General features: G+C 41.8%; 1 protein-coding gene across 2 annotated transcripts in view; it reads left to right on the top strand.

Annotated features, from left to right (window-relative positions):
- LOC133498243 (solute carrier family 45 member 4-like) overlaps nucleotides 1-25,378 on the top strand; it is a 36,393-nt gene continuing 11,015 nt past the window's right edge. For both annotated transcript variants that reach the window (XR_009794251.1, XM_061814839.1), the window contains exons 1-4: nucleotides 1-219; nucleotides 844-909; nucleotides 13,853-14,848; nucleotides 23,077-23,265. Coding sequence is in view for 1 of the 2 variants with exons in the window: in XM_061814839.1 (XP_061670823.1) it covers nucleotides 14,551-14,848; nucleotides 23,077-23,265 (487 nt within the window). In the remaining variant the exon portion in view is untranslated. The remainder of the gene's footprint in view (nucleotides 220-843; nucleotides 910-13,852; nucleotides 14,849-23,076; nucleotides 23,266-25,378) is intronic.

Below are 25,378 nucleotides of genomic sequence, written 5' to 3'. Positions count from 1 at the left end.
GCTGGGAGTGAGCAGGCCCCGCCCCGTTTTATGCAAATGTGCCGTGACGTCGACGGAAGCCGCCGCGACGTACGCTTGTTCCGACATTACTTTAAAGGCGCATTTGAAAGCCTTGCCTCGCACTTGCAAGTCGCGGGCGGTCGGAGCCTGCGCGAAGTGAGAGCGGACCAGCGGCGCGACAACAGCACGGAGACCGCGGCTTCGGAACGACCCGGCGAGGTGAGCCCGGCGCGGAGGCGGAAGAGCGGCGGCGGCGGCGGCGGCGGTGGGGGGGGGTTGTTATGGAGCATTTGGTAGCCGCTGTTGAGGCTCTTACCGCGGCTGCAGCATCTCAGGTTGCTGGTGCAGTGGGTGGAGGAAGGAGGCGGGGGGACGACAGGGGTGAATTCTCCGTACAAAAACATTTATAATGAGGCGAGTATGGCTGCTACCTTTTACTCTCTCTCTCTTTTTTTTTTTTTTGGGGGGGGATGACATTGACCCTGAACTACTGTCTAGGGGATTAGCTGTAGAATTAGCCCCATTCTCTTTCATCTTCCTTAGCAACTTAACCACTTGGGTGACAGGTAGAGAAGCCAAGCAAGCGGCGCTATTCGCCATTTCGGATGTGGATAAATGGCAAACATTAAGAATGATTTCAAGTGATAAAGTGGATTTTTGTCAATGTGTGTTTTTATGGCGATGTCTGTTTGTAGAGAATTTGTGTGTGTCGACAAGTGGTTCTGCGTTTGCGTGCCAACTACTGCATTAGAGCGACTGCACTTGAGCAGCTTGGAAGTCTTGTGCTGTCTGCCTGTTGTCTTACCTCCCTTTTCTGCCCCACCCCACCCCGTTTGCGTGCAGGTACTGAACCACAGCTCGCACGAAAACCGTCTCGACGCCATTAATGAAGCTTTCGGACCCTTTTTGGTGAGTTATGCTTTTTATTGTCTGTTGTATTTCTACTAAAAAAGTGACTCCAGATGCTTTTGTTTACTCAACTGCAGAACAGGTGCTTTGTCATGACAAGCTTCAATAATGTTATTGATTTCAAGCGAGACCAATATTTCAAATTCTTTACCCGAGACAGTGCCCTACACACACACACACACACACACACCACTGGTGACCTTAAGTACGTAGTTGCATTTGCTAGGTTATTTTATTGCATGATGAATTAGGTGGTGACATAATTTTGGATTCTTATCAAGCATTAGTACATGAATAATGCAAACTATTCTTAAACTAAATGGTTATTGCAGAGGAATTCAAAGAAGTGCATACAATTCTTGCGCAATCAGTCTACTGGATGGCTCATCTTCAATAAATGTCATCTCCATGTAAACGCAATATCATCTTTAACCGTCATTGTTTTCTTCTTTAGTACAAAAAAATGGTCACGGGTCACGTTGAGTCACTGCATTGTTAGTATTCTAAACCAAGCCCATTAAAAAAAAGAGAAATATTTGATTCATGAAATACAAGAAAATAAAAACTACAAAAAAATAAATGTTTAAACGTGCTTTCCCCCCCCCCTTTTTTTTTTTTTTTTAAATCTGAGATGGATGAATTGGACCGGTAACATAGCAGGAGGGTCAATCAATACTTATTCACCACATGAAAGTTGCAAGATTCACACACTGGAATTCATCTCTAAGACTGTTGAGCTGCTGTTTTGGATAGCAACTGCGTTCAAATGCGCCTCTGTGAACATTAATTACATTTTCTACCTGTTTTTTGTGCATCAGAATACTGAAAGTTCTAAAGACACTAGCTTGCAACGGTTCTCTCTAGTCCCGCGCAAACATGAGAACCAGAACAATACCGGATAGCTCCACTTCAACAATGCTCTTCCAAATGACGTGCTCCGAGGGGGCAAACGGCTCCGATAGCGTCTGCGCTAATCTCGCTCGGATTCCGCGTCGGTGCGCTTTCTGCGGTTTTCGCTTGCAGATGGCTTCAAGCTGAAGTGGGAGCAATCCACTTCCTCTTGATGAAATATTTGCTGACTGTCAACTGCTGCTTCGTCAGCACGTAGACGCGGTGACAGGCACGCTGATGCATCCTGGCACAACTCGTCACATGAGCGTGCACACTCGTTAGCGCACGTGCAACGCAAACATAGCATTAGCACCTTGTAAAGACATTGTTTACACGCTAGCCGTTGCTTTTCTTTCTATGTCTGGTGCTTACCGTGGCACCTTAAACTACAACACATGCAACCTCCCCTTTTGCACAGATTTCAAAAGAAATTTTCCCATTGAGTTCACTGAAATGAAGATGAAATATATTAAGAAACCGTTGCAATGATTATGCAATAATGTCATTACAAAGTCGGAATCTTAGAGGGTCATATAAAAAAAGGACTTGTAACATAAATTGAACATATAAGTTAATAAAATAAACGTGTATCTTAACTGGCTAAGTCATCATCTGGGGAGGGAAATGGGGAAGTGCAGCATATCGAAACTAAGAGGGTAACCAGTACTTCTGCTCAGTCATCCACATGACCGCTAGTGGTCCTCTCCGACTCCCCGAACGCTTGAGCAATGGACTAAAGCAGGGGTGTCAAACTCATTTCTCTCGCGGGCCACATTGTAGTTACGGTTTCTGTCAGGGGTGCCATTCTGACTGAAACATGAAAATCTTTTTAATTTACACATTCAATTTACCAACTAGTTTTGGAATCGGAAATCAAGGGTAATGGTTTTTTAAACTATTCTCGATGTTTGGAAACACAAAAATGTTTGCAATATCTCATTTATGATCTGACAGAAATTTTGGCTCAAATTTGAACAAGAAATCATGGAAGTTGATGATACTCACGATTTCCCTTCGCGAGCCACATGAAGTCATGTGACGGGGCGCGTCTGCCCCCCGGGCCTTGGGTTTGACACCTGTGGACCAAAGTAACCCGGCCTTACTTGGATATTCTTCTCTTCTTAAGTTCTTCTCGCCGCCATCCCCCAAACAAGTTGGGAAATTAATCCTTTCCTGCTGAAATTAGGTCAACATTTAAGGCAAACTCGCCATTTTAGGCTCTTGAAGGTGTTTGAGGCACAAGATTTAAAAGTCGTCTGGAGACTAGACATGAACAAAGCTCTTTCTCTTTTTCTGTCTATCCTTCTCTCTTTCTCTTTGTCTCTCACTCTCTGCAGCGCTGATCCAGTGTGGAAGATAACCTATTTCCTACTATTTGGAAGTATTTGTGCATTATTGAGGGTGTAGAGAAAAGATTTTATTTTTTTTCTCGTCTTATCCAAGTGCGTGCGTCCAAATGTAGGTTTGGGTGTCTATCTGGTCTCACATCAACTGAATCTGTAGTTGTCCTTATTGCACTCCAATCTCTCTCGCTCCCTTACACCCTGCGTGTTTTTGTCCATACGTAGCTTATCTTGGAAAAAGTGTCTGCCTCATTCCTGGTGTCATTTTTGTGCAGGTTTGTCACACGCAAATGCGTTTCATCGGCGAACACAATTCAAATGTTTGTCCAAGATGACACAAGTCAACACAAAATGCAGGGGAAAAAAAGTTCAATTTGCCGAGCCGCACCGAGGCCCGATCGTGCCAGACCAGGATCTTCCGTGTAAAGTATCGCAAAAGATCCTCAAACGCCGCATTTCTCGATGAGAAGAAATTGAGGAACAAATAAACCAATTGAAACCAATCGGTGTTCGTGACTCGGCCGTGAGAAAGAAAATGGCCTGCATGGCGAAGCTCCAAGACAAAAACCGGCGCTGAGCAAAAAGAACAGGCGGGCTCGTCCGGATTTTGCCAGAAGATTTTTTGGAAAATACTGTGGTCGGGTGAGACGAAAGTTTAACTTTTTGGGGATTGCCCCATTTCATCTGGCGCGACATCATCCCAATAGTTAAATACGGTGGTGTTAGTGTGATGGCCTGGGGCTGTTTTGCCTCTTCGGGACCTGGAAGTCTTGCTGTGATAAATGGAACCACAAATTCCCAAACACACAAAAAAATAACAAATCCCGATGGAGAATGTCCAGCCACGGGTTTGTGACCTCAAGCTGAAACAAACTTGGATTCCGCAGCACGACAATGATCCAAAACACACCAGCAAGTCCACCTCTGAGTGGCTGAAGAAAAACAAAATAAAGACTTTGGAATGGGCTAGTCGAAGCTCCGACCTGGATCCTATTGAGAAGCTGTGGCGTGACCCCCCCCCCCAAAAAAAAAAAATGCAGCTCATGCTTTAAAAGCCTCTGTTCCAGAATTACAGCAATTCTTCAAAGATGAGTTTGCCAAAATTTCTCCACAGCACTGTAAGAGACTCACTGAAGGTTAATTGCGAACACTTGCATGCAGTGGCTGCTGCTAAGGGTGGCCCAACCAGTTATTCGGTTTAGGAGGCAATCACTTTTTCACCCCCGCCCCCTTATAATCTCTATAAATCTGCATTTTGTGATTACTTGTTGTCTTTGACTAATTTTTAAATGTATTAAAGGATCGAAGTGTAACAAACTGGCAAAAGGGGCAAACAATTCACTGGCGGCACGTGAACCCTCTTGGAGACGAAAGGCTCAAGCATCTGTGGATTAAACTGGTCCTTTTTTTCTTTTAATTTTTATTTTCTTTTTTTAATCTATTTTTTTGGGGACTCAGAAAGCAAATAAGGATGTGATCTGGGTAAAGGTCAGTTCACAAGTGCAAGATTTTTGTAGGCCTTTGTAAACTGTAGATTTTTTTTATTTTTTTTTTTTTTTTTGGTGACCTGCTGGCTTCATAGTATTGTTTTTGAATTTATGTACTAAATAGCTAGTTTATAGCAATTTGTACGTCGCTGCGCTCACACTAAATCCTAAAATAAATGATAATACTGTACTAGACAGATTTTTGTTCTGGAACATTTTCTCAAACGAGACAACCGCTGGGGCTATTATCTTGATGAGAGTACATTTTCAGTACATTGTGTACGAACCAGAAAGATGTGGCATTAAATATGTTGGAGCTTGTATAATTGTGTGGGTATGGCTGCGGGGAAGAATGCAAAACCTCCTCAGTCGTGTTTTTAGGGCATACATGTGCATGCAAGAGTGCTATAAAACTGTTTTGCTTTTCAAGCGCAGTAGTTTTACCGGCATTCTTTTTTTTTTGTGTGTGTGTGTGTGTGTGTGTGTGTGTGTGTGGAGGGGTATCAAACGATCCTGCTTGAAAATAGTCAGACAATGTTCAGTTTCACAATTTAAGACAGTTCCCAGGTGTCTTTATAAAATGTCTAATATTCTTATGTCAACATACGTAACGGATAAAGAATTAACTGGAGTGTGACAATACGCTTGTCTGTCCGCTTGCTTGAGCTCAGCCTGCAAGGTGCAAAATCCCATTTGGAGAGATCGCTTGTGAACACTGCGTACTTCCTGTTGGAACCACTTCAAAAGTATGTTGTGGTAATAGTTGGATTTGAAGCAGGTCGTACAGAACTGACCATATTCATCCCGATTTTGGTCTACCTGGTGTCCATCGGATGGTCGATAAAGTTGAAATTGAACTTGACTTTGTGGCATTGCGGCATTTACTACCAAGTTTGCTGTTATTTGCATTCTATTGGCTTTTATTTCAAAGGCCAAGATGGCAGCTTTTGTAACTTTCTCTCTCTCTCTCTCTCTCTCTCTCCTCTCTCTCTCTCTCTCTCTCTCTCTCTCTCTCTCTCTCTCTCTCTCTCTCTCTCCCCCTCTCCAACCAATCAATGAAGCTATTTGATTTTAAGAAGTGGGTCAATCAGATTTTTAAAAAAAAATCATTAAAAAAAAAATCACAATGTTCAACACATGGACATTAGATAGAGTAGGATTTAAATTCCTTCGGTAATCAAAACAGCAGTACTATCATGGCTTCAAAGTTTGATACATATGGTCCTCATTTGACCCACGCTGTGTGCAGCACAGTACATTATAGCTTAGTAGAACTTCCAAGTTATTTCGTCATTCTTTGAAGAAAAAGCAAATGCGAATTTCATTTCTCTTATTTACTTTGATTTAAGTTACGCAACGATGTTCTATTTAGTCCTTAGTAAACCCTTTTTACAGTTGGGCTCATTTCAGCAAGTCCTTATCTGCAGCCTGCATGTGCACACACGGCCGGAGAGTCTCGACTAGAAACTGGTCTTTGTTTGGGGGGGGAGAGCACGTTTTAGTTGAAAAATAACTACTTGACTGCTGTGTTGTTGACGCTTTGGGAGTCAAACTTTTTTTTTTTTAAACTTTTATGTTCTGACTGTTGCAAGATGGCTGTGCCAGCATCTGTGGAATATTCCACTAACAAACATGAGATGTGGCTAAACAATGGGAATGTTTTTTTTAGTTTGTCAGAAATGGTAGAAGTGGCATAAGGTGTACTTCTTAGGGAAAAATAAATGGACCTTGTCAAAAAAAATATTGAGGTGCTTCAGTAAAAAAAAAAAATGTACTTGTACAAAAGGTAAAATTAATTTTTTTTTAAAAAGGATAAGTGAGGATAATAACAATAAAACAACCTCACACCAAATGTTCTGACATGATAAACCGGGAGTTAAGTGACAACTGACAAAAAAAATGCTGATTTAGCTCCATAGCAAAATAACTTTCCCAAAAATATGCCAACTTATTTACAGTAATTAAAATGGAAAAAATACCCTTTTTTTTTTAATTGGATGGAGAATTTTTGAATGCCAAAGCTTGCGGTTTTTATGTATTTATTTATTTTACTACCGCCCCCAGCTATCATAAGACAATGGATTTGTCTCAGATCATTCATGGAACCTACAACCTAAATTAAAAAAAAAAAAAAATCTCTTAATGCCTTTGATGAGGAAAATCTTGCTCTCTTTCTTTTTAATCTGTCACGTTGTGGTTGTTAATACTCCCTGGTTCAAGTTCCTCTGTCACTGCTGTACTTGTTTTTTTTCCCTTATCCCCAAGATCTCAGCTATGGTTGACTTTACTGCTCTTAATTTTACGTAACGTCACCATCCATGGAAGTTGATTTTAAAAGAAAAAAAAAAATTGTGATGAAGGCATTGTACGTACAGATCTGTCAAATAAATACTCCAGCAATGGACTGTACCTAAATAAATAAATATACTGAATTACAATAACCAAGTGTTTTTTTTTTTTTTGGTTTTTGTTTTTTTTTAACTTAATGACTTACTTCCCACAACTGGAAATGGGGCATTAATGTAGGGTTGTGCGAGGTACTGCCGTGCTTGGAGGTGCGCTTGTCTAGATCTGCGGTTTGATGGGTAGGATGAGATGCCCTGCCAGTAACGTGACTCTGCTGCAGAACTAGGCCAAGCTGACCAAGTCAATGCCACACGGTTTAGAAAATGTGCCAAAAAGTACCACCAGTAGACTGAAAAATGTACAAGTTTTAATAACCCTTCTGATAAACAAGCCCAAATTTTTAATTCATTGCTTGAACCGGAGAGCGAAAGGCACAATGTCATTAACAGTGGAATTGAGGTGATGCATTCAGTAGACAGAAGGTAAATAAGGACAAATTGTTCAGTAACTTCTACTGGAGTTGTTATTTGGCAGTACTCGCTAGCGGTTATTAGCTATAATTAAACACCAGACAGTTGGTTATGAGGTGTTGAAATGTTTAATCTAATTTTACTGTCTAGCGTTTTTTTTTTTTTTGTTTTTTTTTTTTTTTTTTCCTTTGGAAATGTATTTTTTTGTTTTTTGAAATCCGCTTAGTTCTGCTAACTCGCAATTGTTTGTGATGCTAACTAAATGTCCTCTTAGCTGTAATAAAACTAGAAACCAAGCAAATTGGTCTTAACTAGCTGTTATCATGTCTTTACCTCACGAATGAAATGAGGAAGCACTTAATTTATTTTCTGAAAATGAAGTGAATGATTTGGTGAATGACTCTTTTGGACGAACTGATTTGCGTGTTTCAGAAGAAGAATCTTTGTCATGAACATTCATGCGTTCCCTGGATTTTACCCATCAGTGAACACACACACACGCGCATGTTAGTGGAACTCACTGGAGCAGGGGGCAACTGAAGTGCCCGGGGAACAGTTCAGGGTATCAGTGTCTTGCTCAAGGACACCACAGACGCGAGTCGCGGGGATGCTCCAGTCGGGGTCTTGAACCTACGTCCCTCACAGTGCCAGGCGATGATCTTGGGCCACGACTGGCTGTACACTCAGAAGAACAGTCACGGATGACTTATTGTTGGCACCATTTCAAATTATGCCACCGCATCAATTTTAGTTAGATTCCACGTCTGCTTCGGATTCTGTTCGACTTTGTGTAAATTTGTGGTTAATTAGTTAGCAGCTGCTGTCTTGACGCAAGGACGAATCTGGCTAGCCAGTGAGAGACATTTGTAAAAAATTAATTTGGGTCTCCGATGTCTGTGCTGTTAGCGCGTCCCCAGGCCACCACCTCCCTTAAAGGCATTATAAATCATGCATGCATAGAACAAGGACAGTAACCGCTATCATTTGTCTTTTGGTATAGTGATGTATGACTGATGATAGAGGAAAGAAAAAGATTATACTCTCAGTGCATGTGTAGGCAGGGTAACGACTCTTATCAAATGCTAATAATGGTGTTAGCTAGCTAGTGTTAAATTATTAGTGCTTCACACTACTGCCCACACCTGCTGGGACGTTATATTCATAATAAAATGGAATGGTGCATCACAACTTTTATTCTGTCTGTAAAAGACAGATTTGCCTCTGAGGATGCTTGCTAGCTAGCTCGCCTGTTAGCTTTGACAAAAAAAAAAAAGTAACCAGCCAAATTGATCTTAACCTTCTTGACTTTTTATTGCTCAATTTGTTTTGGAACGAATCTAGCTGATGTCGTAGCTAATTGAGTTTCTATAGCTTTTGAATTTTTTTTGTTTGTGGGGGGGAAACAGATACAGCTAACTTTGTAGCTGCTGTGGTTGCTGTGCGGGCCGTTCTGGATGCTAACAAGCTTGCATATTAGTGAAGTTCAATGTTATGGTTCAGGTGCAGAGAAATTTAGATTTGTTTGGGTCTCTAGGCCACTGAAGTCAAATGTGTGATCTATGCAAACTCAAAAAGTAATGTTAATGGCACATGAACAGCAGGTATATTATGTCATAACTTCTAACTGGCGGTATTGCGGTAATCCGTGTGTTATGAGTCTGGGATTTGTCATTTACATTGGGTGCACGTTGGCGCACATGTGCCTCCTCTCCCCTTAGTGCACTGCAGCCGCACTGCACCCGAATGCATCACTTTCGCGCTCGCACTACCTTTTCTCTAGCTTTCTTCCTCTCATTGAGATCCTTCTTGCTTCCCGCTGGATGTTTTTCCACGGGAATCCCAAGAAGCAGAATAGGAACGTCATTTGTTTTGCACGCACAGCCCTTTGCGTTTATCTGTCTGTCCGTTGAGAAATGCTCATGTAATCAAACAGTGTTGCCTGTGCCATTACTTCTGGATGTTGCAGTTCTGTACTCCAGTCTCCATCTCCATTACACTGCACATTTACTCCCTAAATAACTTTGTTTCCTTAATAACAGCCATAAAAATAAACTGACCCGCTAACGTTACCGTACCCTTTAGCTCTGCCTTGAAGAGGGTAGCTGAGAGCAGCAGCGTGAAGATTGGAGTACAAATCGACTCCACAGTCTCAAAAACGGTGCTCTTTGCTGCCGTTTTCGTAACATGTCTCCCGAATGAAAGGTGTGATCAGGATAGGTCAGTCTTCGCCTTCAGGGAAGCTTGTGGTGAGTCTGTTTGTTGACTCATTGTCTGCACGCGCACAATGATGCACACACATCCTCAGCGGCCCTCACCGCATTTGAACCGAATCCCAAGGTCTCCAGGCTTGTAATCTATAGCCAGCATTATATGGGTCAGCGCTAGGTTCTGCATCACGGCCGGTCACATGCCTGGGATTGCGCCGCGACAACAATGAACAACCAGGTGCAACCACTACTAGGAAAGGCTGTCCTCTGTGGCTTTTCACATCTTATCTTATAAACTTATCGAGTGCAATTTATTAGCTTCGGTAGGATCGTGGAAAAGAAAGTAGCAACAGAGAAAGTGGACTTTACAACAGTAGCCCGTGGGGGAGTTTAATTTGGCCTGCTACAAATAAAAAAACCCCGAGTGATAATTTAAAAAAAAAAAAAAAAAAGGCAAGTACAATGTCGCTTTTTAAAAGTTCAAGGCTGTGGACAAGCGGGGACCACGATGTCCCCAGTGTCTCTCAGATCCACACAAGATTTTGTGAGGCTGGAAATACACACACAAGGTGGTCTATTTTAGTCAGTGTTAACTCCCGTGCCGCTGGCCGGATTACCTGGGACACGAGACCCGTTAATGTCACCCGGTTGTCTCCACTTCCTTACTTCTGCTCGTTTCAATTGACCAAGGACTTGTTTTGTTTTGACTTTATTGACGATTAGACTGTAAGTGCATAAGTGTGACTGGTTGTTTTTCAATATGTGCTGTGGGATTGACTGGCCACCAGTCCAGGTTTGTCGCACCTGCTCAGTTGGAGTTGAATTCTGTGATTGTTAGTTAGAGGAAGAACATCCCCTTGTAAAAGTGCCTCCTCTAAATGTCTCACAAAGTCAGAAGCCCTCAATTGTGCTGCACTGATTTTAAGATTTGGGGTCGAATCCCCCCTCTCTGATGAATTGACTGCTCGATGTTTCTGTCCATTTTGTTCTATTCAGTGTGTGAATTGAGATGTCTGAGAGGCTGTTATGTAATGCGCCGCAGTCTGTGAGGTCACAGAAATGCAACTTCATGAAATATTAATGACCAACCGGAGTGCTTCATAAATGTTAATGGATGGACATGCGAGAGCCCTGAGAGGCGTCGAGGAGAGTACGGAGTGAAAGTAAGAGGCATTGGAGACAGACTAATATTTTCATCACAGTTGACTCTTAGCTTTAAGGATTTTTTTTTTTCCCCCTTATGTATGTTTTTCATGGTTATGATTATTTATGCATTAATTATTGTCTGGCAATTACAGGTTATAGTGACACCTATTGGTTAAAAAAGCCTCTATTACACAGAATCCACAACTACCTCTGACTACCGACCTTAAAAAAAAAAAAAAAAAAACTGGATAGCGCATACACATCGAGCTGTATGTCGATTGCTTGAAGCCAGTTGGCCGCCATCTTGGCACTCCCAAAACACGTGGAGGACACGGTTTACAAGTTGGATTTTGATGGGGTTTTTCCTCAAAGTTTGGCATGTAGAATTAAAACTGGTCGTGCTTGACATTTTTTCAGTTCTGGTGACATGAAGGATTTTTAATTCGACTTGGTAAGCCAGAAAAGGTGAAGTGCAAAGGAAAGACATATAACATCGTGACTACCAAGAAACCTTGCATATTACCTAGGGCCCAATTTCTGTGACATGTTCACTTTTCCCCAAAATACAGCTGTGAAGGTCTATCATCATAACATAGCAAAAAACTAAGCATTTTTTGTCATAAAAGCATTATATTTTAAGTCAATCAGTTTGATATATTTTTGGAAATAAGGACTCAAAATGGGAAAATGCACGCTAAACTCATTGTTGATTTGTTGTCTCTGCAACGTCCTATTTCAGACAGAAAATTTAACCTTGTTTCCTTGCATTTGAAAATCAAATTCACTTTGCAGAGTTCTGTATTATGAAATTCAGCAAATTTCACAGAATTTTTTTCTTGCTTATTCACTGAAGTTTGGGCAAATATTTACATGGCTTTTTCGCAAAAAAAAGTCTGCCAATAAAGGTGCAGCAGAGAGTGAACAACAACTGGAAACAAAACTTTGCTCAAGTGAATTAAGCTCATCAGAAAATAAAAAAACCCTTTGCAAGCAAACTTTAACGGTGTCATAGTCTTTCTAAATTACCTGTGGAATTTTTTCTCACCGCCACAAAGCTGCCGATTGATGCAGTTGCACAGGTTGACATGATTGTTTTGGGAGTATCAAGATGGCGGATATCTGCTTTCAGAGACTTCAGTTTTGGTGGCCAATGGGCCATACGGTTTTTTTAAATCAGTGCCTCGACACAGCGACTCGGCATCCCGCTGTAAGATGATTCGTCATTAAAATCTAAAATCCTAAAATACGATGGTGACAGTTGCTTTCAACACTACAGGATGGCAGGTGGGAAGTGCTTGTCGGATGACAAACTTCTCTGAAATTTCATTACATATGCCCAGCCTAAACCACTTTCACGCCGCTTTTCTGAATCAATTATTATTTTTTTTTTTTTTTCAACATAATAAACCTTGATTCTGCCACAAACAGGTCTGACTTGGAGTTTTTGACGGACAGGCATAGAAATACAAACAAAAGCATACCTCACCAGTATGGTAACTAGTTGTCAATAGGGGAAGTCCTGGTTGTGTTTTTCTTCGCTAAACCATCTAATCTTGTCTTGGCTAGTCTTACCTTTGACATGCCTTGTGGAAATGCACACAGTTGTGACAATATCTTGCTTTTCTAGGTTCAGTGAATACCGGTCGTGGCTCTGACGCACTAATTTTGCTGAGTCTCTGTGTTAAATGGGCTATTACCTCGACTATTGGAAAATTCGCCTGTGCCGGTGTGAGAAGTTCAATATGACCTCATTGGTGCACGTCGCGTCATGGGTTAAAATGCAGAAAATTGCTTTGTCCACTTCTTGCTGCCGTTCCATGAAAGGAAGTCAAATGCTTTCCAGTCAATGTAAGAGGTGGGCCATAGCAGCACCTACCGGCTATGCGTGGCCCCATTTCAAGGTCATTCTTCTCTTGGACTCGGCGCCACATTTTTTGTCGTCGGGCAATTGTTGGAGGCGCTCGAGCGCAGCTGTATGCCTTCATCTTTACCCAACTTTTTCAGTGTTTCAGAGGGCTAAAAAGCACCACGTGCACCAGACAATTCTATCAAGAAAAAAACATTTATTTATAATTTTTTTTTTTTTTCTAAACAAATGCCCTCCTTTCATAGCGGGAGAATACACACATCTGTGTGTCGGCAAGAGCGTGTGCCTTTCAGCATCAACGCACGGTTATTTAAGGACGTCATTACCCACCCTAATGTTCGTGGATCAATGTGACCCATTTGGTCTTTAACGAAGAAACTACTACAACTACAAGAAATTTGTTTTGTGAAGATTGAAAACATCCCACACTTTTTCCCTTTATCTTAAAGTGGAAATGAAACATCTCATCGCTCTGCACAGGTGTGTGTGTGTGTGTGTGTGTGTGTGTGTGTGTGTGTAAAAATATATATATTTTTTTTTTTTATCGTGGAAAAATGTCAACAGCTGAGTTGTTTTTCAATCAATGTGGGATGCTGTGTGTACAATGGGGGGGCAAATGATTTTAAAATTGTTGCAGTGAAAAATTTAAGGGATGATACCTTCTGTGCGAGTTTTTTTTTTTTGTATTTTTTTTTTTTTTTTTTGGGATCACGCAACATAACAGAATGGATAAAGCGAGCATCTGCATTTCTGTTAATGTTTACTGTTAAAGTAGCATTAAGTTGAACACAATGAACATCCATCTATCCATTTCCTTTTGCCGCTTATTCTCAAGAGGGTCGCGGGGAGTGCTGGAGCCTATCCCAGCTGTCAACGGGCAGGAGGCGGGGTACACCTTGAACTGGTTGTCAGCCAATCGTAGGGCACGTAGAGACAAACAGCCGTACTCACAATCACACCTAGGGGCAATTTAGAGTCTCCAATGTTGCATGTTTTTGGGATGTGGAAGGAAACCGGAGTGCTCAGAGAAAACCCACGCAGACATGGGGAGAACATGCAAACGCCACACAGGCGAGGCCGGGATGGAACTGTGAGGCCGACACTTTACCAGCTGCGCCACCGTGCCACCACAAGGAACAGCTTTCACAAATTTTTAATTTCTTTGATTCCTCCCTCTTCCCTTTAGATTCATCAGCCAACCGATGGGGATTTCACGAGGAGCTCCGCCGCCCACCTCTGCCGCCTGCCCGCCCACCGCCACCTGCGGCCTCCCCCTCAACCCCGCACACTCCCTCCAGCCCTCTATACACAAAATGACTCTGGAATTCACCAAGTGGTTTTCTATATGGATTTTTACCCCCTGTAATAGACAAAAACAAAAGTAAGGCGGGAGCTTGAAACGACCTCGATGGTCATTAAGCCATAAGCTCGCACACATGCATACACATGCACATACACACGCACGCATGCACACACCACACAAACGCATCAAACAAAGAAAATTGCACAAACTTTGAATGTTCAGCGTTCTTTCTGTGAAAATTTAGGGGATTTACAGCAAATTGTGGGAAGATTGTTTTTTTTATTTTTCTTCTAACCAAGGAGTGCGGAGGCTTTTCAGCATGGCGGAGTGTCATTAAGGTGATATTTTTTGTAATTTTCCTTGATTACCTACAACTGCCTCCATAGAGATTAATGTTAATGTTTTTTTTTTGTTTTTTTTTTTAAGTACAACACATTTAGTTTTGTCTATAAAAGTATCCATTTAATTATTTGTAATCAGATTAATAGAGAAGGTTTGTCAAAAATCATTTAGTTTTAAAAGTGAGCTTGAGTGGGACGCTTTTCGGATCAGCACTCGTCCCCCCCCTACCCGTGGTGTGCATGCCCCCGCCCACCATGCCTCCCCAGAGCACGGGCGCTGACGCCATGCAGGTGGGATCACTAGTTGCTGGTGTGGAGACCAAAAACTCCACAGAGGAGAAGAAGGGCGGGGACGCAGACGGTTCAGCGGGAGCGGGGAGCCGCCCCGGCAAAGACGGTAGCGAGGAGTTGGTGAGCGAGGGGTCCATCGAGGGCATCCCCCTGAAGAGATGGGTGATGCACGGCGCCGTCATGTTCGGCCGGGAGTTCTGCTACGCAATGGAGACGGCGCTGGTGACACCTGTGCTGCTACAGATCGGTGAGAACCCAAAACATGCACTCAAAAGCAATTCCCATGTCAAAACCTGTTCGGGCCTTTGAGGGAGGGAATTAAGCAGCCTGAAATCATGTTTACATTCTCGCCCATGAAAAACCGGTCGGAAACACAAAGCTCAGACATTGCGTCGTTGTCCCATTGTCAATGGCTTTACCCGTTGCCATCAGGGAGCTATGATACTGACATATACAGTTGAGCCAGAAGTTTCCATACGCTGTGCCAAAAACACGTTTCATTTTTTCTGTCACTGTCTGAAGTCAATTCAAACTAAACCTCCCCTGTTTCAGGTTAGTCAGGATCACCAAAATTATTTAATTTGGCTACAATTATAAGAGAATTTCTTTAGAAAAAATTCAAAGGTTAAAAGTGTACACACACAAAAAGAGAACATGGGGAAACCCAGATGGTGAGGCCATGGCTTTGGAAACTCCTGATTGGTTAGTTGACAACATGTGATTTAATTGACAGCACACCTAGGGATGTATTTAAGGCCACACTTCAAAGATTCCTTGTTTGAAATCCTGGGAAAATCAAAAGAAATCGGCCAGGAAATCAGAGACAATTGTGGCGCTCCATTAGTCTGGTTAATGCTTGGGTGCAATTTCCAGATGCTTGAAGGGGGCACATTCATCTGTTCAAACAATTATTTGGAAGTATAACCATCACGGGAATGTCCAGACATCAAACTCAGTGAATTCATTCAAGGGTTTTCCAGAATGTTGAGGTCGACTTTGGGTGTGCGCATTATACATAGGTGCGCATTATACACTAGAAATTACGGTCATTTGTCTGAAAATTATTTACTACAAGTAATGCATTATTTGAGTAAGTGTTGTGGAGTTAATTTTTGTGCAGTGGAATAATGTACAGTTAATCAAATATTAATTGAATTGGTGAGTAATGAAGTTCACTAAATAATACATTTTTTTTTTTATACTTAAATTTGTGGTTCTTTTTGAATCTACACAGGGACAATAATGATGTTGCTGACAGAACTAAAACAAGGTTTAAGTGTCATGTGTTTATCAATGAATTTAAGAAACCATTGTTTTATTATAAATTTATCTCACATTATTGGTGGATGTAAAAATAAATAAATGCTGGATTAGCATTATTTATATCCGGATACCCCCCTCCTCATGGAATTTTTTATTTTTTTTTTCTCATTCCTCCATTCTCTCTGCTGCTTATCCTCACAAGGGTCAAGGCCGTGCTAGAGCCTATCCCAACTATTTCGGGCGAAAGGCAGGGTGCACACTGAGCCGGTCACCAGCAAATCGCAGCGCAAACAAGCAAGCACATTTATACATGCGTGCAATTCAGTCAACATGTTTTTTGGAATGTAGGAGGAAACTAGAGCACCTGGTCCACACAGGAGGTGCTGGGATTTAAACCCTGGTCCTCAGAACTGTGAAGCAGTCTGTTTTTGTGTAATTCCTGAAGAAAATACAACCAAACACCCCCTTTTATTATCCCAAATTACAACCTTCACTTCAGGCAATACAACAACAACAAACCTCCTGATTGGTCGACGAACTGAACATTAACCATGTATTGGCAGCACATGATTAACAGCTGAAAATATGTTGACAGCATATTCTTTTAAGGGGTGGGGTCATAAATCGCAAGCTCTAGTGCAAACGTTCGTGACATTCACGGTTTGTGGTGGAAGGGAAACTCCCTGGTTGTTGATGCAAGAGTTTGGTTGAGGGGTCCGTTGATACAATTTGAGTGAAAGAAGAAGAATTTCTGTCTTCCACCCTCCTGTCTTTTGGTCAAGTGTGTCATGCGCTTCAAAAATATAAAATATTAGTCCAAATGTAATCCCAGAAGAGTGGAAGAAATGTCTTCTGCTTACTTATTCTTGTCAGAATCCTTTTTTTTTTTTTTTTTTTTTTTTTTTTTTTTTTTAATGGGGGCGGGGCAGGGGGGAATGAATCAATATTTTCAGCCGATGTTTATTTTGTTTTCCAGACATCTGCATATAATTGAGTTACTCGGAAGTTGTTGTGATCCGACGCTCATCGCGAGTACAGTAATTACTGTCAAACCACAGTATCCACAAGCCTGAACATACCACATTAGTACAATGTGTAACAAAACATATTTTGCCTAATTAGCTGTTCTGTTTGTTCGGATTTCCATTTGCAAGAAACAGTGTGTGAACCCTTTAGAAATAATACACATTTCCCTTTTTTTGTCAGAAAAGTATTTTTTTTTTTTTTTTAAGTACAAGTAGTTGATATTGGTTTGAAAATGGAAATGAGCCACGATTAAATTCATTCACTGCACAAAAGCTCTCGAAAGTCTTGCCATGTCGCTAACCTACCGCAAAATATGACTCCCTGATGGGATGCCAGTTTGTCTCTGTGCCAGGTAGCCTCCAAATGATCTTGTCATGTTAGCTGGGATGATAATCTTCTTTTATGACGTTGCAGATGGCGCACAAGGAAGGGGGGGTAGGTTACGTAAATGACTTTCTCCATGTCACCCAGCCACTAATCTCCATAATCTGACCCGAAGTCACTCATGGGAGACTGGCCCTTTTGAAAGGGGTTATTTCATAAAAGAGTGCCAATAAAATAAAAAAAAATAAAAAAAAAATGAGTGGAAGCGAGATAGGTAAGATGCAGCCCGTGTGAATTGTCCACCCTCCTTTTGGCCGCAGTCAGCGTCTTTCCCACCTACGACGTGACTCACAAGTCTGCTTGGCTATTTAAAACCCACTCCCCCTATTTATGGCCCTTACATAATCGCAGTGCCAACTTTCTGCTAGTACTCTCTCCATTATTCACATGCCCGTTTTGGAGTCTGCCAAGTGAGGCGACCGCAGCAGCAGCAGCAACTCGTGACGTGTGACCACCGGGTGCCCAGATAGCGGCCCGCGGGCCGGTACCGTATCGCCGGCGCTCACATTTGCTCTGGAAGGCAAAAGCTGCGTGCACGTTAGATGAAGGCATGTATGCGCTTAGCATTACTGTAGGGTATGTGAGGAATGCATATGTGTCGGCACATTGCTTGTAATCCGGGGGGGGGGAAACACTCACCTTTGCATATGAATATATTTGTTTGTCCTTCTGGAATTTAGCTTTATTATTTGTGGGGGATAGGGACCAGGCCAACACCAAAAAAGCTATGGATAATTGATGCCACGTCAAATGTTTAAAATTGCCTATATTAATAGTTTGTGACCGACCCTGCGATTGGCTGGCGACCAGTTCAGGGTGTACCTCGCCTCCTGCCTGTTGACAGCTGGGATAGCTTCCAGTCCCGGTGACCCTCGTGAGGATAAGGGGCAAACGAAAATGGATGGATGGAAGGCCACGACTCGAGCAAGCTCGACACATAATCGACCCCCCCCCACCAAAAAAAAGGGGGTTCCTATTTTGTCTATCAATGCAGCAAGATTGCAGCAAAGCAATATCTTTATTTTCATTTATGCAAATGAAGTTCTTTAACAGACTTGAAAATAGTTTGGCACCAAAATGTCGCAAGATTACACCCCAAAAAGTCCATAGGTGAGTTTTACCAGCAAAGAACATATGGGGGGGGGGACCCACAAATAAGTTAATTTGTCAATCGTTAATCACCAATCGGAGGAGGTTTACTGTATAGTCATATGACGTCAATAAATACTTTAAAGATCATATTGTACCTGAATTTGGAATGCATTCAGAACTATTCCTATGCCTTTACAATTGATTTCATGGACATTGTCAGATAGGTAATTGTTACACCAAGCATTATTTTTGTGCAGCGGTTTTACTACTTTGCCCCTCTCATGTCGCTCGAGTGAGGTGTAATTTTATGTATCTAAAAACTGAGTTTAAAAGGCTTTCCATTCTGTTTATAATGTATCCAAATAAAAAGATTTCTTGTCTTCCACTACGTCATGTGGTCGTTGGTCTTAAAACAAAAATTTGGGCTCGCTTTACACGAAAACTGGCCAGAGCAAAAGAAAGCTGTAATAGCTAGCCTGAGGGTTTTTTTTTTTTTTTTTTTTTTTAAAGAATAATACAAAACCATCAGGTTGGTCTCACTGACACTTGTTGGCGAAAAAGATGCATGGAAATATATTTAGCTCCATTAGTGACTGGGTCCGTCATTCAATTATGTTTAAAAATGATTCCCATCAGGGTGGGTAGCATTTTCTGTGATGACGTCTGTCTGTAGATGCTGTTGTTCCGACATGGCCAAACTTGAGTCTGTAGTTTGAGCTCATTTTAAGGTGTGTTTTTTTTTTTTTTTTTTTTTTTTTTTTTTTTGTATGCCGTATGCCCGCTCAAATGGCAGCACCAAAACATGTCAACATTGTCTCTGCCAAACTAAAATATGGTCTAATTTTATTGCCTACTGTAAGTTGACAAAGTGCAATATATCAGTGACATATTTTCTTGAAATGTGTAAGTAAAGCTTTGCCATTAAATGTTGCCCTTTCTGCAGATGCATGAGTAAACACCCACTGGCCACTATTTTTGAAAATAATAACAGAATATCACTATTTAGATGGCTCAATTAAGCAACATTTTTTTTTCTTTAGTTCTTGTAATAATGTCGTCAGGTCTCTAGGGCATGTTTACAAATTATTTACATGTCATTATTAACTATACGGGCTGCACGGTGAATCAGCTGGTAAAGCGTTGGCCTCACAGTTCCGAGGACCTGGGTTCGATCCCAGCCTTCCCTCTGTGGAGTTTGCATGTTCTCCCCATGCCTCCATGGGTTTTCTCCGGGCACTCCAGTTTCCTCCCACATCCCAAAAACATTAATCGGACGCTCTAAATTGCCCCTAGGTGTGATTGTGAGTGCAGCTCTTTGTCTTGATGTGCCCTGTGATTGGCTGGCAACCAGTTCAGGGTGTAACCTGCCTCCTGCCCGTTGACAGATGGGAGAGGCTCCCAAAAAACACACACTCTTGAGTCACTGGAATGTATTGCCGAGGATGGTTGAGTGTGCTCTCGCCATAGTCCTACTGGGCTCACAGTTACATAAAATCAATGGTCTCAAATAGGCGTTATTGACATTTGTAGCGATGACATGCTATGTTGGAAACGTCCCATGCGGGAGTGTGTAGGCCTGCTTGTCAATCACATGCTCCTTTGGTCCTGTGACTCTCGAGTGGTATCTTGTTTCTGTCGAATAAACAGCATTTGTTGCTAAGGCATTTACTTCATTTCACACACGTGAAAATGTATGAATTCTTCACTGTGGGATAGCTTGACGACAGTCTCCTTACGTAACCCAGCTCACGATAAACATGGACGTGCGTGCATTTAGGTATGGGGATCATATCTTTCAGTTGCAATTGAGTTATCTTTAAGAAGATAAGTATGGGCAACAGGAAAAAGTCAAGTACACAACACGGAACGGAGGGATACTAGAAGGTCAGGACGTGGTTATGTAGTTCAACAGCTGACTCTCACTCCTCTCGCCCTGTTGTGTCGAAAGCTGTCGTCCTCTCAAGTATTGTCAATGTCACACCTGACGCTGGCGCTGACTCACCTGATTTTTGTAACTAGTCAGTAGGTAGATGGCATTACTTTTGCACTTTTATATCGCAGTTATGTCAAGATAAACTCGTTTAAAACCAGATATATGGAATATTGTGCAGGGAATTCAGTTACCGCACACGGTCAGTTATTCATCCGTGTTCACTTCCTCTGGCGTCTTCAGCAGGTATGATGTAGTGCGTTAGGTGTTTAGGTTGAAGTTCTGGTGATTTAGTTCTTGCAAGCAACGGATTTACGGTAAATTGTTCGTCGGCGTGAATGAGCAGAAACAGATTTGTCTGCACAGCGCTGCATTTGTCCGGCGACTGGTCCGGGGTTTATCTTCCCTCTCACCCAGTCGTCTGGCGTCGACCTCTGCTCACCTGAACGAGGACGAGCAGTGTAAACATGGACGGCTAAAATTACTGAAATATCTAAAATAAATGGGAATGTTTAAAAATAATAGCTTCATGAATGTTTGGAATTTTTTCTTTTTTTTTTTGCTCCAATCCATTACGCGGTTTTTGAAAGGAAAGGTTGTTCCTCGACTGGTCCGCTGCTGAGAAAATGCCATCAATTATATTTGACACGTGGCTCCCTTGAAGGCGAGCTCCGCATTTTGACTCGTGGAGACGCCAAATTATATTTTGTCAAATAGTGTAGCAGATGTACAAAATGTGGCACTTTGGCGAGCATAAATGAACAACCCCTTTGTCTGCATGTCAACAACTTCGCCAAACATTTGATGAAGATGGTGTACTCTCGGTTAATGCTTGATTTGTGCAGTTCTGCTTACCTTTTGACTTTGATACAGTTGCCAAGCTAATGGACCGTCACAGTTTCTTGAAAATGAGAACTCTTTGCCCAGCCTCGCTGCTGAGTCATGGACAAACTACATCAGGGTGGTATCTTTTCTTTTTAATTAGAATGACATCACAATTTGGCACCATTTCGAGCTGCTCACTAACAAACACATTTTTGTAAATAGGCAGTTCACAAAGTATTTATTTGCGGTGTATAAAGTCAGAAATAATACTGTCTTTGCCCAAGTACTTCTGAACTTCCCCAAAAACACACACATCCTACAGTATGGCTTGTGGGAAACTGCAGCCATGCAGCGAGTCTCATTCAGGGTCTTCTGACAACAAGGAGCTGACTGTTGGTCTACACCGTGCTTCTTCACTTTGTTTGCCTCCCTTGTGCTGGAATGACTTGAGCAACATGACAGAAGAAAAACTAGGAGAGTTTTTGGGTGTATCAGGCCGTGGGGTACAAAGAATATCAAGGAAAAAACAAAAAGAGCACTTTGACTGGTGAGTGGTTCGTTTTGGTTCCCACCGTCCATCATGGCTCAGGAACAGTGCGTTCTTCCTCACGTGTTATCCACCTCTTCACCTCGTCTTTGACCCTAATCCTTTCTCATGCTGCCCTCCCCATTCTCTCACTTTTCTTGTTTCTCTCGTGGAAAAAAAAAAAAAAAAAAAAACTTCCTGCAAATTCTCTCAGTATTGTTTGGTTTTTGTGTGCGTGTTTGTACGTACAAGTCAAGTGTGGGAACTGTTATACTTTGCTTTGTGTTGTGATTGTGAGTATACAATTATACAGCTGACTATGCGGAGGAACGAGAAGGGTGCAAGTTTTTTTTTTTTGTTTTTGTTTTTTTTACACTGGGCTCAACGTTAGATGTACAATTGGAGAAGTTTACTTGAAAAAGTTAACCCTTGCCAGGGAATTATTATAAACCAATTGAATAATTTAGTTAAATGTACCTTTTTTAAAATGTTTTTTTCTCACTTCAAGATGCTTTATAGTTAATCAATTATTTGACTTAAAAAGTCTAATAGAAATGAAATGAGTATTTTAAATTTTTCTTTTAAATATTAACACTGAATTATAATTAATAAACTAATTAAATATTTTATGTACAGTAGACCTATATGTAAAAAAAAATTATTTTGTATAAATCACTTTACTAATTTTTCCTAGCAATAAATTGCATTCAAAAAATGATCAGTATTTTCTAATGATATAATACTTTTACAATAATTTACTGGTTTTAACATTAAACTGAAAATTAATTTTAAATTAGTGAAACAAATATTTCAGGACTCCTAAATAGGTAGGGAACTGCAATACATGATTGTGTGTGTGTGTCAGACAAAAGAAAAAAAACGAGGGAAAGTTTCCAAAGTGCACAACAGGAAGCGCTGTGTGAATTACTTTACCGTCGTGGCGGGAGCCAGGAAGCCAATGATGATGGAGTCTCCGTAGCGACGGGGTTCCCAAGACCTGGTCGCCGCGGCGGCAGGGTTCAAGTCTTGCTTATGACATCTCTGTCGCCTGAGAATCACAATACGTAGACACTACCGGGTCTTGAATGCGCAATGCTGACTCGACATTCCTGTGCTACTCTGAGTTCAATTGGATTTGACCTTGTGGGGTCGTGTTCACACATCAGAAAATCCGGTGCCAATGTTATTGAGGACATCTGGCCCCCTCGCTGGTTATTTGTGATAACTGGACAATAGAAATGAACAGAATGAGATATATATATATATTTTCCCCCCAACCTTCATTCATCTGGATAAGGCATTTGAGAACACTTCCATTTGCAAGGCAGACCTGCCATACTTCAACATTTCAAGAAGCATTATAATTATTTTTTAATATCATTGAGTCATTCCTCAAGCTGACCTCCTTCCCCTGCGTGTGCACATCCAGGTCTTCCAGAACAGTACAACAGCTTGACGTGGTTCCTCAGCCCCGTCCTGGGCCTTATATTCACCCCGCTGATCGGCTCAGCCAGCGACCGCTGCTCCCTACGCTGGGGCCGCCGGCGGCCTTTCATCCTGGCCCTGTGCATTGGGACGCTGATTGGAGTGGCGCTCTTCCTGAACGGCTCGCTCATAGGTGAGAAGTGGGAAATGCCAGATCGCGTCTTGCGGCTCTTGTGCAGCAATTTTGACAGATCTCTGTGGAAGGGATAGATCAGGGCTGTCAAACTCATTTTCCTCGCAGGCCATGTTGTAGCTCGGGTGTCCCTCAGAAGGCTGTTTTGACTGAAACAAAAAAATATTGAACAGTCTCATCAAATTTCCAAATCCACTAGCTTAATGCCAACTGGTAATGTGAAACACTAAATGCTAAAGGTAATTAGCATGGACGCTAAGGTAATTGTAAACCTTCAATCAACTGCTGCATTAAGACAGAATGTGCAGCAACACATTCAAATCGTGCGTACACAAAAAAAAAAAAAAAAGATTCCTTTCAAACCTGCAATATTGCAAGGGCTTGGAGGATGAATTGCAATATAGCGGAACAGTATCTACTGCCGTCACCTCTCCAAGCGTGTCCTGTGGTCTTAACCAAGTATGCGCTTTGTCCCATGGTCGAAATACATTTTTTTTTTTTTTTTTTTTTTTTGGGTCTTCCCAGAGGCAACTCCGCATCGCACACAGGCCGAGTTTCAGCTTCGAGCCGGTGATTACATAACTATGAGGGCATTTCAAAGTTGTATGCTTGTACGTCCTAGTCATTGACATTTTGATCGACGGGGGACAGATATGGATTGCTCCCAGTGTACTTCCGGTTGAGATGATTATTTGGCCTTACGTTCTGTTTTGGTTTCTTTCAGTAGAATATATCTCATTTGTATCAAATTACAGTAGATTGGATTCTGTGATCATGGCGCTTTGATTGAACAAAACATCTCTGAAGGTACTACAGTGGAGGGTCAGGTTACAAATTTTATTTGCTCTGTGACCCTATCGTTAAACTGCAACGTTTGCAAACCGATGTAAGGTTTCCCATTGAAATGAATGAATCCGTTCCAGCCGTAGCGTGTTGTATTTATTTTTTGGTTAAAAATAAATACTCTGCAGTATACATGAATAGGTGAAAATCCAATTTTATAATGATGTAACTGGGTTTGCTTGGAAAAGCAACTACAGCATCTTAGCCTTTTTGAGTACAGTAATGTTTATGTTCACAAACCGATGTAAGGTTTCCCATGGAAATGAATGAATCCGTTCCAGCTGTAGTGTGTTATATTTATTTTGTGGTTAACAATAAACACTGCAGTATAGATGAATCAGTGCAAATCCAATTTATGATATAACTGTGGGTTTGCAAGCAAATCAACTACAGCGTCTTGGACTTTTTGAGTCCAGTAATGTTTGTTTATTTGAGTTTCTGCTTTTCCTCAATGGCCGTCACCTCACACAATGTTTTTTTTCTGTAGCATTTTGGGAATTGTTGGCCATTTTAGGCATAACAGCAAAGTTAGTCGAAGCTCAGAGCCAATGATGTTGATGCATTGCAAGAAAAAGCACAAAGTTCTGAGCCTTCCGCGACCATCTTGTGGCTATTAGTGAACTGAAAATGGTGTGGAACTGAACCCCAGTAGACCTCGAGCAGTCATTCATGAGCCCAGGTGCATTCGATTGTCGGTTCACATTAATACTCCTGGTGAGATGTTTGGATGCAGTCTGTGTGTGTGTGTGTGTGTGTTGTGTGTTTGCGTCGACACGTGTTGACATGGGAACACAGCAGCAAGCAGTTCACAAGAAATTACTTCCTGTTTGCTTCCCCCTTTCAACCAGTGACGGTCAACTTCCCGTCTGGTGGGTAGCGAGTAGTGCCACTCCATTGTAAACAAACACACTTACACACACAGACGCACAGTCTGTGATCTCGCCAACACATGCACATTTAAAACCGCGTGACAAAGCTCCGGAATGACAGCCTGGGTTATTTTCACGCTTGCATGCACACACACGCTCAGCCTGCGAAAGCCAAAGCAACTATTAAATGGTCTCGCACAAAGTCACAGTCACGCAACTGCAAACAGACATTCCAGTCATACCTGAAACTGCACCACCACGTGCGTGCGCGCTGGTGAAAAGGTTTGTTTTGTCAAGCAGTGAAAAGAAAGTGAAAATGTTTTTCAGACAGCGACATTACTGATCGACTTGGAATTTGGAAGCAGTATGCATCATAACAGGGCTCACAAAAATGTCTCATG

This window comes from Syngnathoides biaculeatus, chromosome 1, assembly GCF_019802595.1.
Source record: "Syngnathoides biaculeatus isolate LvHL_M chromosome 1, ASM1980259v1, whole genome shotgun sequence".
NCBI lineage: Eukaryota > Metazoa > Chordata > Actinopteri > Syngnathiformes > Syngnathidae > Syngnathoides > Syngnathoides biaculeatus.
The sequence above is the reverse complement of the archived record's forward strand: the minus strand, read 5'-3'. Positions and strand labels throughout refer to the sequence as shown.